This window comes from Amborella trichopoda, chromosome 4 (assembly GCF_054954075.1).
Source record: "Amborella trichopoda isolate Santa Cruz 75 chromosome 4, AtrichopodaSantaCruz75HAP2 v2.0, whole genome shotgun sequence".
NCBI lineage: Eukaryota > Viridiplantae > Streptophyta > Magnoliopsida > Amborellales > Amborellaceae > Amborella > Amborella trichopoda.
The window spans coordinates 1,618,861-1,631,733 of NC_142339.1; the positions used below are offsets into that span (position 1 = coordinate 1,618,861).

At 37.5% G+C, this 12,873-nt stretch overlaps 2 protein-coding genes across 12 annotated transcripts; both read right to left on the bottom strand.

Moving 5' to 3' along the window:
- Window positions 1–263: 263 nt before the first annotated feature.
- On the bottom strand, window positions 264–11,886 carry FAP2 (Chalcone-flavanone isomerase family protein). 11 transcript variants are annotated; one of them, XM_088864267.1, is made up of 11 exons: window positions 11,601–11,886; window positions 5,357–5,978; window positions 4,180–4,411; window positions 2,707–2,782; window positions 2,486–2,588; window positions 2,192–2,260; window positions 2,065–2,101; window positions 1,309–1,383; window positions 1,049–1,100; window positions 911–955; window positions 264–676 (listed from the first exon to the last, which is right to left on the bottom strand). In XM_088864267.1, the coding sequence occupies exons 2-11, from the start codon at window positions 5,869–5,871 to the stop codon at window positions 579–581; spliced, it is 1,302 nt and encodes a 433-aa protein (XP_088720393.1). In that variant the 5' UTR covers window positions 5,872–5,978; window positions 11,601–11,886; the 3' UTR covers window positions 264–578. The 11 variants fall into 11 exon arrangements, with proteins under 11 accessions (XP_088720393.1, XP_088720391.1, XP_020526111.1 ...); XM_088864265.1 differs by having other exon boundaries at window positions 856–955; XM_020670452.2 differs by having other exon boundaries at window positions 5,357–5,982.
- Window positions 7,816–9,766, bottom strand: LOC148782181 (uncharacterized). The gene is made up of 3 exons (XM_088864272.1): window positions 8,711–9,766; window positions 8,506–8,624; window positions 7,816–8,411 (listed from the first exon to the last, which is right to left on the bottom strand). The coding sequence occupies exons 1-3, from the start codon at window positions 8,811–8,813 to the stop codon at window positions 8,145–8,147; spliced, it is 489 nt and encodes a 162-aa protein (XP_088720398.1). The 5' UTR covers window positions 8,814–9,766; the 3' UTR covers window positions 7,816–8,144.
- Window positions 11,887–12,873: the final 987 nt, after the last annotated feature.

Below are 12,873 nucleotides of genomic sequence, written 5' to 3' on the forward strand. Positions count from 1 at the left end.
CAAGGTAAATAAGATGTTTTGATAATTCATGTCCCAATTACCCTTAACTATCAGATGTGAAATCTCACAGCATAAGATGCTACACAGTTCAAGAAATTTTGTTTTTAAGATCGCACACTTCTAGTCATCCGATTTCACATCTAATAGCCAACCATGATTGTGAAGGCTGTATACCAAAAATAAAGGGTCATATTCCATGTTTTTTGGAATTTTAGACCCCCGTTCTAACGAGTTTCAAAAACAGATGCATGCATTCACAAGACTAATAAACAAAGGCACCGATCAGCCCTCACAACCTCTCATTTCACCAATTCCCATGCTAACAATGTATCAAATATTCAAACACATAAACAGATATACATATAAAAGAAGACCAGACAAATATAGACATAGAAGACCAGCTTCTTCCTTCAAAAAATGGGACTCTGGTTATACAGATACCCTAAGATGACCATTCCAATATGGTTTGGACAGCGTCAAAATGGGAAATTTCCCCATCTTATCCTTTTTCCTTGTCTCAAAATTTTCTCTGATCGATTAATACCAGAACTCTCGAGTGTGCGTCCTTTTCTTTCATCTTAGAATCGCTTGATCATGTCGGCAATGTTATTACTGATTTCCTGCTTTGCCTGCACAGATACTGGTAATTCCCCAATGTACATGGAGAAGAATGCCTCTGCATATCACCACAAAAGAAGCATGATCAAGGAAAATGCATCCAAGCACTTGACTTTGAAAATTGAACCTAAGATCTCTCTCTCTCTCTCTCTCTCTCTCTCTCTCTCTCTCATTTTGACACAATGGAAACATAAAAAGGTCCTTAATTATGCATGTAACACATGCTTTTGTGTTTACGTGTACGTATGTTTTAGACCCATGTAGAGAGAGCCGGTGGGGGGGAGAGACTCACTGCAGAGATCCTTGCTCTGGACTGCCCCAAGTTGCTTACCACCAACTGCAAATCAACATTTTTGTCAAGTAAATAGCTACATACAAAAGAAAGAGCAAGAGCAGACATCAAAATTAGTCCATTCCCTTAACAACTCACTCTCTGTAATCAGCTGACCCTGAGGTGTTTGTTGAAAATCAATCGTCGTACCCTGTAAAATAACATGTACCGAGATTCCTTAGTCTCTCTCTCTGTCTCTACCTGTGTGTGTGTGTGTCGTGTCACACACACACACACAGATCCAAGGTGCCTCAACAATGGCGGCAATCTCTCTCTCTCTCACACACACACACACCCCCAAGATGTCTCAACAATTGTGATAAACGAAGCCAAGAGGGGATAGGCAGTTAGCAACTTACCACAGATAATGGAATATCAGGCGCGAAACAAGATCCAAATGCAGCCAAACATCCATTGTCAGCTTCTGGGTTCATCTAACAAAAAAGCAAAAAGGTTGGAAAGGTCAGTCACATGTTCAAGTATGTAAACGCAAGACTACAAAAATGGTACCACTTTAGAAAGATATCCATGTTTATAGAAGCATCAGTGAAAAATCAAAGGTTCGTATTATATCACCCCATATAACCCGAAAGGTCTATATTCTATACTGTGGAGGGAGGGAGGGAGGGAGAGAAAGGGAGATGGAAAAGGGTAGCTAGGTTAAAAAGGGTAGCTAGGTTAAAAAAATTAAGGCATGGTACTTCAAAGAATGGAAAATGGGGGTGATGCAGTCGTTATTTCCATGAAAAGTGGCATTCTTTAATCTAGTGGCATTCTGGTATTGTTATGGAAAAATATACAATGAGACCATTTATCTTTGGTACAAGGTAGTTACAATTAATCTTGACCATTGGATGTGAAATTGGATGGCTGCAATTATTCTTCTGACCAAGCTCAAACTTCAAAAACAAATTTCTCGAACTATGTGACATACTCAAGCTATTAGATTTCACATTGGATGGTTGTAACTAATTGTGACCTTGTATCAAAAGGTAAATGGTCTCATTGTATATAATCCCTATACAAAATGAACAGGCAATATAACTCTATGAAAAGCTATTCAGAGGAGAGTCCTCAAAAGATGCTCAACTACCGAGTTGAAGATTTTATATCACCTTTAGCAAGCGATTTCGAAGAGATTGCTCAAAAGCACTGCAACCAAGAGAGAGAATGTACTTGTGAGACTACCCAAAATGAAAGGGAAATAGAAATAAGAATTAAAGAGAAGGAAATGCCACTTACTCCCTCACAGTATTTATCTTGAGTCCTCTGCAATTTACCACAAGTCTGATGGTCATGTGTATATCCTCCCTGCATAAGCCTCTTAATATGTTAGAAAATGGAGAAAATAGAATACATATTAACAGGATTCATTCTCTGATACCCAAGAGAGGTAAATATACATACCATGCAGATGTGGACAATCAGGTCAATGATTAAGATTCATTTTGGGGTGGAAGTTTTTTAACACATGGTAATTTATAAGATGTTAATCCTATTAAATCATACTAGCCATCCATAATCAGTCATGCTCACCTCAAAAGATCATCAAGAAAGTCCTCCCGATTCTTCAGTTCATCAATTGGCACAGAAGCATACTTTGGAGCCAATTTCTTACACACACAATCAGGGTGAACATCTAATAGAAAATAAGAAACCCATCGCAAGAGTTAAAAACCCACGGAACGACATCATAATATACATAGCAAATGTAACACAAAGATTGGTATGTCATAACTTTGAAGGGCAATACTCACATAAGCCGAATGCATACACCTTCAAAGATTTAAATTTGATAATCTTCATACTCCTAGAGCCAATGCCAACCAGCACCTAAAGAAACAACAAACCGTAAAGGTGAGATGCGCATTCATAGATACGTACATATATTCATAAATACATGCATATATACTTGTTTAAGAGAGAGAGAAAGAGAGAGAGAAACTATAGAATAGCTTTGACACCATTCTCAGGAACATAAATGTATAGCAAATGCCAGCCTATACTGTAGCATACAATGACCGGTCAATAAAATGGTTATCTATCTATCATCTATATATACTTATATATATGTATATCTGTGTGTGTGTGTGCATGTTTGTGTATGGAATTAATAGTATACTATGAGACCATTTACCATAATTACAAGGAGATCACAATCACTCCTAGCCCTTAGATTTCAAATTGGATGGAGTGTGTCACAAAGTTCGAGAATTTCTTTTGAACTTTGAGTCTAGTCAATGACACACTTACAACTACTCGATTTAAAATTTGACAGACAGGAGTAATTGTGATCTCCTTGTACTTAAAGTAAATGATCTTTTTGTATATTTTTCCTATATATATATATATATATATACACACGTGATGTATGTATGTATGTATGCATGTATATATGTATGTCTGTATCCTAGGTCAGATCAACCCAGCAACCCCTAGGCAGAGCCACACTTTAACTCACAAAATACAATTTATAACAATTAACTAAACAATATATGCACAAACATTGCCAAATGAATACCTAAGGCAATACCATCTACTGATGAATAATATCCAGACCATTCTCAAGAATAGGAACTTTTTTAGCAGCCTCTAATAAAACCACAAATGAAAATTGTTATCCTTAATCAGTACTTCTAAATACCATTCATATAGCTAAACAGAGGACATTGTTTGGTCGCACATATGGATCTTGAATGTTCTCTCTAATAGGCCATGTGCCAGACACGAACTCCTTTCTCATTTTTGTAACCAACCAACGAACATTCTAAGCTAGAGAAAGGAACATAATATTAAGTTGACAATGCTTGGATAATTCATACAACTTGATTCAGATTCAAAATGGTGCAGCCATGGAATTTTTCTTTGTAACTTAGGTATCTAGACTCTAGAGAATGCAAGACAGATCTTGAAAACAAATTTGAGTTCATCAATACCAAGGAAATTAAACTCAACTACTGATATGGAACATTTTCTGGAAGTTTTTATGAAAATGAGTCTCTATTTAATATTTTCTCAGAACTACCATAAGTTTTAGAAGGAAATAGAACTCTAGGCCTTCATGCAACTGACATAACATCATCCCTAAGTCCACACTCAGTAATGTAGCAGCACAAATTATTTATTAGCATTGAAAAGTTGACAGAGAGCTTCCTGAGGGACATCAAAAAGACATGGAAGTCACTTTTCACAAAATAATAATTCATTTGTCAGAAAGCAGTATTCCTCACCAATGGACTCCAGCTGGAGTTATTGTTCACAGATAAAATGTTCTCCAGAAACAAAGGAAACTTTATCCCAGTTCTTGGTTCAACTGCATTGTTTACACATGTCCAATTTCTCTTCGGGATGGAGAAAACACTGCTTCCCAAATGCTGACCAACTTCACATTGCAATTGATCAGTTGCATAGTCCTCTCCGTGGGTGCTATCCAATGGGATGGGTAGGACCTTGTTCACAGACCTTGAGAACATCAAGGGGCAAAAAGTAAGATTGAACATGCAAAGATGAATTGAAATAGAAAAAGAAAGCATCATGTAAAATGAAGAAAACAGAAACTTAAAATGTTTGAATTGTAACGAATCAGAGAAAAACATAAGTGCCCTTCGGAATGACATATCACACAATTTCATGGAGCCCCATGTTTAAGTGCGCTTTGGAATGACATATCACACAATTTCATGCAGTCCCAGGTCGGGGTGCTAAAACTCCTCCTTAGGAGTGTTTGTGGGACCACCAAACTTTCAAATCGTGTTTATTACAAACTAATATCAGTTTCAAAAATCAAATATGACTTGGAGCTCAAAATTTTGTCCACATCAAATGCTATAAAAGATTGAATCTGGGTCGTTCATTTAATGGATATCCGATTTAGGACTTTTTGAGCTCAAAACTTTCTTTTTTGGAAATTGGATCGAGTGTATCACACTTGTTCTAAGCTGGGTTGGGCTCCCACAATACACCTAAATGGGAGTTTTGGCCACAGGTCCACGCATCAACCATATGCACACATCCAAAACAAAAACACAGATGACAATATTTAACTAGGGAAAGTAAAACATAATCCAATCAAAGAAAAAAGAATAAAATTCAAAATTCTATGGACTATTGAAAATCATGAACCAATAGTAGCCCTCACCACCACAAGCAACAATGAATAGTGACAAAGCAGTATTGGAGCACAAAATTGTGATTATATTATGTTCTGGCAGATCCCCCTCTCTCTACATCACCAACTATTGCATTATTAAATGGTGATAACCCCAATGGCCTATGGCACTTTTGTGACCCACTGCATTATAGTATACTTTTTGCATTTACCTATGCACATAAACATGACAAATATTTTGATGTGAAACAATTGAGGCAACGAACAATGTTAAAGAATCCAAGAATGACAAGACTTACAGATAATCAACAGGTGGCACAATAGCAGCAGCTATTGACATTATAGGAAAAGCTCGAAGCTGCTCCATATCATTCCACAGATGCTTTAAGGAACAGCTGGCGATTTTGCCAAAAAATCGATGGCCAGACTCTACTAGTCTAGAACGAGATTGAAAGCGAGCAAGCTTCCCTCCAAAAGATGTAGTATGCTCAAGTTTTGTATTAGATCGCAAATTTATATGCTTAGAACCATGTGAAGGGCCTGACAGTTTGCGGTTTGAACTGGAATTTGAGCCTCTTGACAATGAGAGAAGTAAAGCCCCAGCAAACTTAGAAATACGAGTTAATGCTTCTTGTATGGCTAGACTTCCAGGAACTTTAAAATGACAGGAATTATGAGAAATGTCGACGAATGAACTAATCTCTGACCAGAACTGATCTCCAAGCCCTTGCGACAATAGTATATCCATAGGAAATAAATATGAATTATTACCATCGAAATCCCCAATCGATGGAAATAAGCCGCCATTCCCCATGTTATTTTAAGTACAGAACTTCAGATCGGCCACAGATGCTTAGACCTGCACCACTCTCAGAATAAAAGAGTCTAATTCTTTGGAGAAAACGAGAACAGAGTTTGTGCCTATCTGTCAAAATCACAAGGTATTAGTTTCAGCAATGAAACACACTCTACTTCTGATGAAAGCATGTAAACACTTATTATGGATGTAAGCCCCATGAAATATTGGAGAAATAAGCAAACGAGCCATACATAACACCCAATGGTAAATACTTCAAAATATTCCCATGCTATTTATTTATTTTCACTCATAGATGCTTTCAACCATAAGCAAATGAGTGCAAACCCTTACTTTTATGAATCGCAGCCATGAGTTACTCCATTCACAGTCCACATTTCACTCAAGACAAAATATTTTACACACACTATCATGATCCACTACAAACTTACAAGAAAGGAGAAAACACATGCGCATGCGCACACACACATGCACATGCACACGTATTCACAGTCCACATTTCACTCAAGACAATATTTTACACACACTATCATGATCCACTACAAACTTACAAGAAAGGAGAAAACACATGCACATGCGCACACATACGCACACATAATCCTACAAGACATCAATATTACGCGCAATAAAGATCCTATTTCCTTGCATGGGCTCCTAGATTGAACAATAACTGAGACTTTGTTGAAGCAGAGCAATATATAGAAGAATGATTGGGTCGTCAGTAACTTGGCTTGCCTCATTGTCAACGTCTCCTTCTCATATAAAGGTCTCTGCTTAAGATTTTTACATCCAAAAATGTACCAGCCAAAATTTCAATTACTGATTTGATCAAATTAGGCATTTTCCTGGAGGCCTAATCCTTAAATATCAGCCCAAATGATCTTCTTTGTTTTGTGTGTATAGGGAAGTGATTTCATGCAACTGTCTTATAGTAATATAAAGAAACATACATTCAAAAACCATGTTAGAAGCACTTGTGTAAGCTTAAGTTTTGAACATAGACTCAGTTCACTATGAAGAAGAATCTCAAAAAAAAAAAAAAAAAAAAAAAAAAAATGCATAATAAAAATTGCTTTGTTTAGCCCAATAAACATATGGCATCCATTTGATGGGTTGATTAAATTTAGTCATTAGATGGATTCTTTCTTTATCCCAATTTTTGAAGATGATCTTATGGACATTGGATGAACAATTCTAAGAAATAAAAAAATGATTTTCAGTTCAGCAGTAAGATTCTATGAATTCTAGGTCTCTCTTCCGTTGTGCAAACCAGAGAAGGCTATAATAGTGCATCACTTGACTGGATATATCATGGGGTATCATATCCAAAGCCTGATTTCATTGTGGAAGACCAAGTAAGGGGGTGTTAAATACCTCAAAGACAGTGATACCACTGAGTGCCTCTAGGCCTAGAAGAAGCATCTACATGATATTAAGCTTAAAGATTTACGTTCCCCAATTGCTACTTTGAGCTTAAAACATGATTTTCATCATCTGCTACCTCGAGCTTAAAACAAGTTTTTCCAGTTTCTAATTTGAGCTTCAAGCTCAATTTTCCTACTCTGTGCTTAATGCAGGTTTTTCCCGAATTGGTAGCTTGAACTCAGTGTTTCAAAAAGCGCTAGGTAGGTCCTGGGTGGCCTGGACCCCCCAAGCCGCCTAGCGCCTAGGCAGGCGCCCAGAACCTGGGCGGCCCAGTTGAATCCAAATAAAGATTCTGGCATTCTGCAGTTCTGCAGTTATGGCATTCTGACATAATTCAAATTATACTACATATTATTTAGTATTTAGCACACACTCCACAAGCATAACCATAATCCATAAGTCGGTTCATACTCCATATCCAATTAAAACTTAAAATTTTCCAACCAACCAAATTATCAAAGCAAGTTATCAAATAGTATCACACCAGTACTGCAGTACACCACTTGACCACCATGAGGAAGAAAACAAAATTGAATTATGAAAATGAAACTATCAAACTATGAAAGTAATACTTGAAGACTCAAAAGAATCTTCAATAGTGCAATAATCAATACGCAATAATACTTCAATCAAAGTTCAAACTTCAAAGTTTAATAATTAGTCAACAATCAACATTCATCAATCATCATTCATTTATCATCAGAAAATCTTGGGTCAACTGCATTGGTATCATATTCATCGTAATAGACAAAGTCGTCACCCTCCTCGACATATTGGTCGTCCTTATTTTCCTCCGTCTCTTCTGAATCAGCCTCTTATTCCTCCTCTTCCTCCATCCTTGTTCTCTATACAGAAGATCTAGTGGCCCTAAGAGGGCCAACTGTTGTCCTTGAAGCATCCATGACCATGTCCCATGTCAATCCTTCATGCCCCTCGACCTCATCATCATCATCAACAACTAACCACTCCATAGCATGGTCCATATTTTTTGATCTGATGGGGTCTCTCTTATCTCTCTCAGCAAACATGTCCTTCAAGAACCGATTGTACTTGACATAGATTAAGTCATTGAGTGTCTTTGATTCAAGCATGTTTCTTTTCTTTGTATGAATCTAACAAAATCAAATGAAACTAATTAAAACCTAATATCTATGGTTAAAGTATTATTTATAAAATTATACAAATTACCCTTAGTTACGGTCTTACCCCTTCAAAAGTACTCCAATTGTACTCACAACCGGATGAAGAAGTGGTTAGGTTTAAGATCCGGATGGCCAACTTTTGTAAATTTGGAGAACTACACCCATGTTGGCTCCACCAATGGGCTGCAAAGATACATAAAAAAATCATAAATAAATAATACAATTAATTGATTACTTGAACTTGATGAACTTAAGAATATTATTAATACCTGAATTAATTTTGGTCATTGGCCTCATCGTCATTGGACTCCCAAAAAACTTTAATGAGCACTTGTAATTTATTAGCTCATCAGCGCATATAATATCCTGCATATCAGGATCCAAGACTAGCACATCTACACGCTCATTAAATCCATTAGTAATTGTGTCATTTGTTTGTATATCCTTGTCAATATAAAAAAAAGCTAAGTTCAAATAATAACCAGCTGCATGCAATGGCCGATGTAGCTGCCTATCCTACTTCTCATCAATAATCTCCCAAATAGGCTTGTAGCGGGTTTCGTCATCATTTAAATTTTGGGCTATCTCTCTTTTGCATTTCTCCATAGCATCATATATGTGGCCCATAGAAGGCTTGTCACTATCAACCATACGAAGGACTTTGATAAGAAGAAAAAATATCTTAAGGGCGCCCTTCACCCCTCGCCAAAAAGTCTTAGAAAGGATAATATCTCTCACCTTCTTCCCAACCTGATCCTTAGACCATTTGCATGCTGTCCAGTCATCCGAGGTAAACATTTGTCTCAACTACACTCTTCTCAAATGTATGTTATCTAGGCATCAGTACCAGGTCGCAAATCTCATGACCTCAGGCCTCACAATCTCTTTCTTCTTTGTAAAGGTACGCATCATGCTGAGGGTGAGATGGTCGCTATAAATGAAATTTGTAACTAACTTGGCCTTCTTCACTGCACCTGATATCTCAGTTAAACCGCCAAGAGCCTCAAGCATGAGGTCTATACAATGTGCTGCACATAGTGTCCAAAAGATTCTAGGATAAGTTATGCGCAACAAATTAGATGCAGCAACATTAGGAGCAGCATTGTCTGTAACAACCTGTACAACAAGATGCTCCCCAACCTCCTTGATTGCCTTCTCTATCACTTGAAATATGTAATGGGCATCATGGATATGATCAGATGCATCAATAAACCTCAAAAAATGTCCCTGCAGGACAATTCACAAGCAAATTCATCTGACTTCTTCTCTTCCTATCACTCCAAGCATCAGTCATAATAGAAATCCCATACTGAGCCCATGCATCCTTCTTAAGATCCACAGCTTCCTTCGTGGCACTCACTGCCTTTTTTAAAAAAGGCTTTAAAAGCTCATATGGGATTGGAGGTTTCATCCCAGGGCCAAATTGGCCAACTGCCTCTATCGCAGCATAGAAGCTGCTCAAGCGAGCGATATTGAAAGGAATGCCCGCCTCATAAAACCATGCGGCCAAATAATACGCAGCTCTATTTCTCTCATCCTTCTTGATTCTATTTTCAATGGTGGTTTGCTTTTTTGTTTTCTCTCCTGCAACCTCAGGGTCGGGCTGAGGTAAAAACTATCCATATGACCTCTAACTCAAGGCTTCTCCTAATAATGGATTGCTCAACCTCGACATCCCTCCCCAATCCTTTCCTCATCACTATCATCATCATCATAAATGACCTAACCTCAAACATAATATCTGATATAGCGGCAACTATCTCATCTTTTTTCATTTTCACCATGTCCAAAAAAATTTTATTTCCTCTTTAACGACATCAAGAGTCTTTTTACATGGGGCAACATTTCCCCTGATACCGCAAGATGTTTCTTGAACCGGTTTACCCTTTTGTATCTTTTCACAAAATTTGCATCTTATGCAATTTTTATCATTAGGATATAGGTTATAGTCGTATTTCCAACAGGAATCACCACTCTTATTAGTTCCCGAAAAAGTCATCTCAAAAATCATGCAAATTACTAAAGCAATAAAAAAAATCACTTACTTTGAGTTTGATTGCTCAATCTTCAAACTTCCACTTCAAAGATACTTCTAAATACTCAAAATCTTCTGAAACACCTACTAATAACTTTGCAAAACATCAAAAAGTAAATATAATACCAATGGGTGATGTTTTGATCAATTTTGGTTAACTTTGAGTAACCCTTCGATCTTAAAAATTTTACCACAATCTAGTTTTTTTTGTGGTTTTCTCTAAGGTTTAGGTTTCAAATGAACCTAAAATCCTAATTTTTGGGGCTTAAAAACAAAAAAAAAAGACTCAAAATACCCTCACGGTTTTTTTTTTCCGCCCCTAAGCGAGGCGGAGGCCCTGAGCAGCCGCCTAGGGACAGTCCGCCCAGTTTGGCCACCTAGGCCTGGGCGATGCGCCCAGGCTTTCTGGACCGCCTAAGCGCTAGGCGGTCTGCTTTTTGAATCAATGCTTGAACTAAAATCTTGTTATCACAAATTACACATTGAGCTCAATGCTCTTACTTTGAGCTTAAACCTTGATTATCTCAATTTTTCAAAGGACACAAAACCAACAGATTCAACCGATATGTTGTCAAAAATTCTCAAGTACAAGAAAAAGGAGCCACTTATTATTCATAGCATTGAGAGGATTGGAAAAGTCTCAAGTACAAGAAAAAGGAGCCACTTATTATTCATAGCATTGAGAGGATTGGTCGTTAGGCCCACAATTACCAAAAACATGAACAAGAAACTCCAAAAATTTCAAAAGACATTCAGAGAATTGTGCATGAAACCCCAAAATTAAGCAGAAATCAGACATTCGATTTATCTATACAGAATCAAAATAAATAAAAGGGATCATCAAGAAAAGATAGAACAAATTTCTCTAGCAAGAAACAATCAGATTACGATAAAGAAGCATGAGAAAATCCTAATTACCAACACATCCACAAATCAGCTTTTCTTCTACGTGATATGATATATTACTAAATAAAACCCCAACAACGATCCAAAAAGTAACAGAAACAAAGAGATCTTTAAAGAAACCCTAGCGCATGAACTTTTTACTGATATTCAAGCAGAAGAAACAAAACTTACCAAAAAGAGAAAAAGAAGAGCTAAATTCCATCAAGATCAGACCATACCAGTAACCACATTGAGTCCTCTCCTTCTGCTACCGAAAATCAGAATACTAGGGCCAAAAAGAAAAATACCAGAGATCAGCCGCACAAAAATGCAGCAAAATCCACCATTGCCATGAAAAACCAGAGCTGCTTTTACAGTTGCAAATAAGAACAGAAAACACCCTCGAGTCCCTCTCTCTCTATCTAAAGCTCTTCCGTACCTTCCTCTCTTTCTTTCTCTCTCTCTCGGGATCAATGCTGAGAGCTTTTTCCGCGGTTTCTCTCTCTAAAACGTGGTTTTTTTTTCTTTTTCCTCGTTGTTTGGCGGGAGCCCGTGGGAGGCCTTAATATATATTGTTTTGGGTTGTCGGTTTCAGCGAGACGCGTAACAAATTAGGACACGACATATGTGAAGTTCTCCCTACGAGTGGGAAGGGAATTTGTCATGGGTCAAATGCCTTGAGAAAAGTCCAATTCTTTTTTCCCAACGTGTCGGTAAATAAATTTTTTTTTTTTTTTGGGGGAGAATTTACCTGAAACCCCTTCATCTGCCTTTTACACACGGCGCCAATAATTTTTCCGATTAATCAAGTGTTTGATACGCAGACCTCCAACTAGGGCTGCCAATGGTCCGGGCCAGGACGCCGGCTCTTGGGCTGTTATTAAGCCTGGCTGTTATTAAGCCTATCCCGGGCTTGTTGCAAACTTCAGTCCGGGCCACATGACTGTCATTGATTGTCGAGCAGGGCTGGGCACTTAACAGACCAGCCTGAAATGGCATGGGGAAGCCTAACACTTGCCAACGTGTCGGAAAGCCCAAAAATATTTTGGCTCGGCCTGATAAGGCCCTACCTAAATAAAAGCCCAGCCCAACCCATTTGGAAGCCATTTTTTTCTATCTCTAAATGACCTGGGGCACACCAAAACATTTTTCGATCTACAATAAACATAATTTTAATATGTTTTTCGACCTGGGGCACACCAAAACGAATCATCGATATTAGCAGGCGTCTGACTATTCCCAAAAAAATATTAAAATTCATTATAACTACTCCTTCAAATAGTGTTAAACCTGTCACTAATTTTATGCTTTATTGTAGTCCATGTATGTTGATATACTTATTCCATGATAATTCTATGTTTATCCTTTTGTGTGATGTAAATTAAATGCTGAATGGCGGTTCATACAGGGAAAGAACTAATCAATATTCGCATATTCATTCAAAAACATGAAAATTCTTAATAGAGTACCCTCATTTCTTATTGAATTCCTAAAAAACAATATTTATAATGA

Coding starts and splice junctions, on each gene's coding strand:
- FAP2 (XM_088864265.1), bottom strand. CDS start 5,871: ATGGGGAATGGCGGCTTATTTCCATCGATTGGGGATTTCGATGGTAAT. Junction 2,783..4,179: donor ACTCCAGCTGGAGTCCATTG/GTGAGGAATACT, acceptor TTGTTTCTTTAG/GTGCTGGTTGGCATTGGCTC. Junction 2,261..2,485: donor TTTCTTGATGATCTTTTGAG/GTGAGCATGACT, acceptor AGGCTTATGCAG/GGAGGATATACACATGACCA.
- LOC148782181 (XM_088864272.1), bottom strand. CDS start 8,813: ATGCAGGATATTATATGCGCTGATGAGCTAATAAATTACAAGTGCTCA. Junction 8,625..8,710: donor AATGACCAAAATTAATTCAG/GTATTAATAATA, acceptor GTATCTTTGCAG/CCCATTGGTGGAGCCAACAT. Junction 8,412..8,505: donor ATTGGAGTACTTTTGAAGGG/GTAAGACCGTAA, acceptor TGATTTTGTTAG/ATTCATACAAAGAAAAGAAA.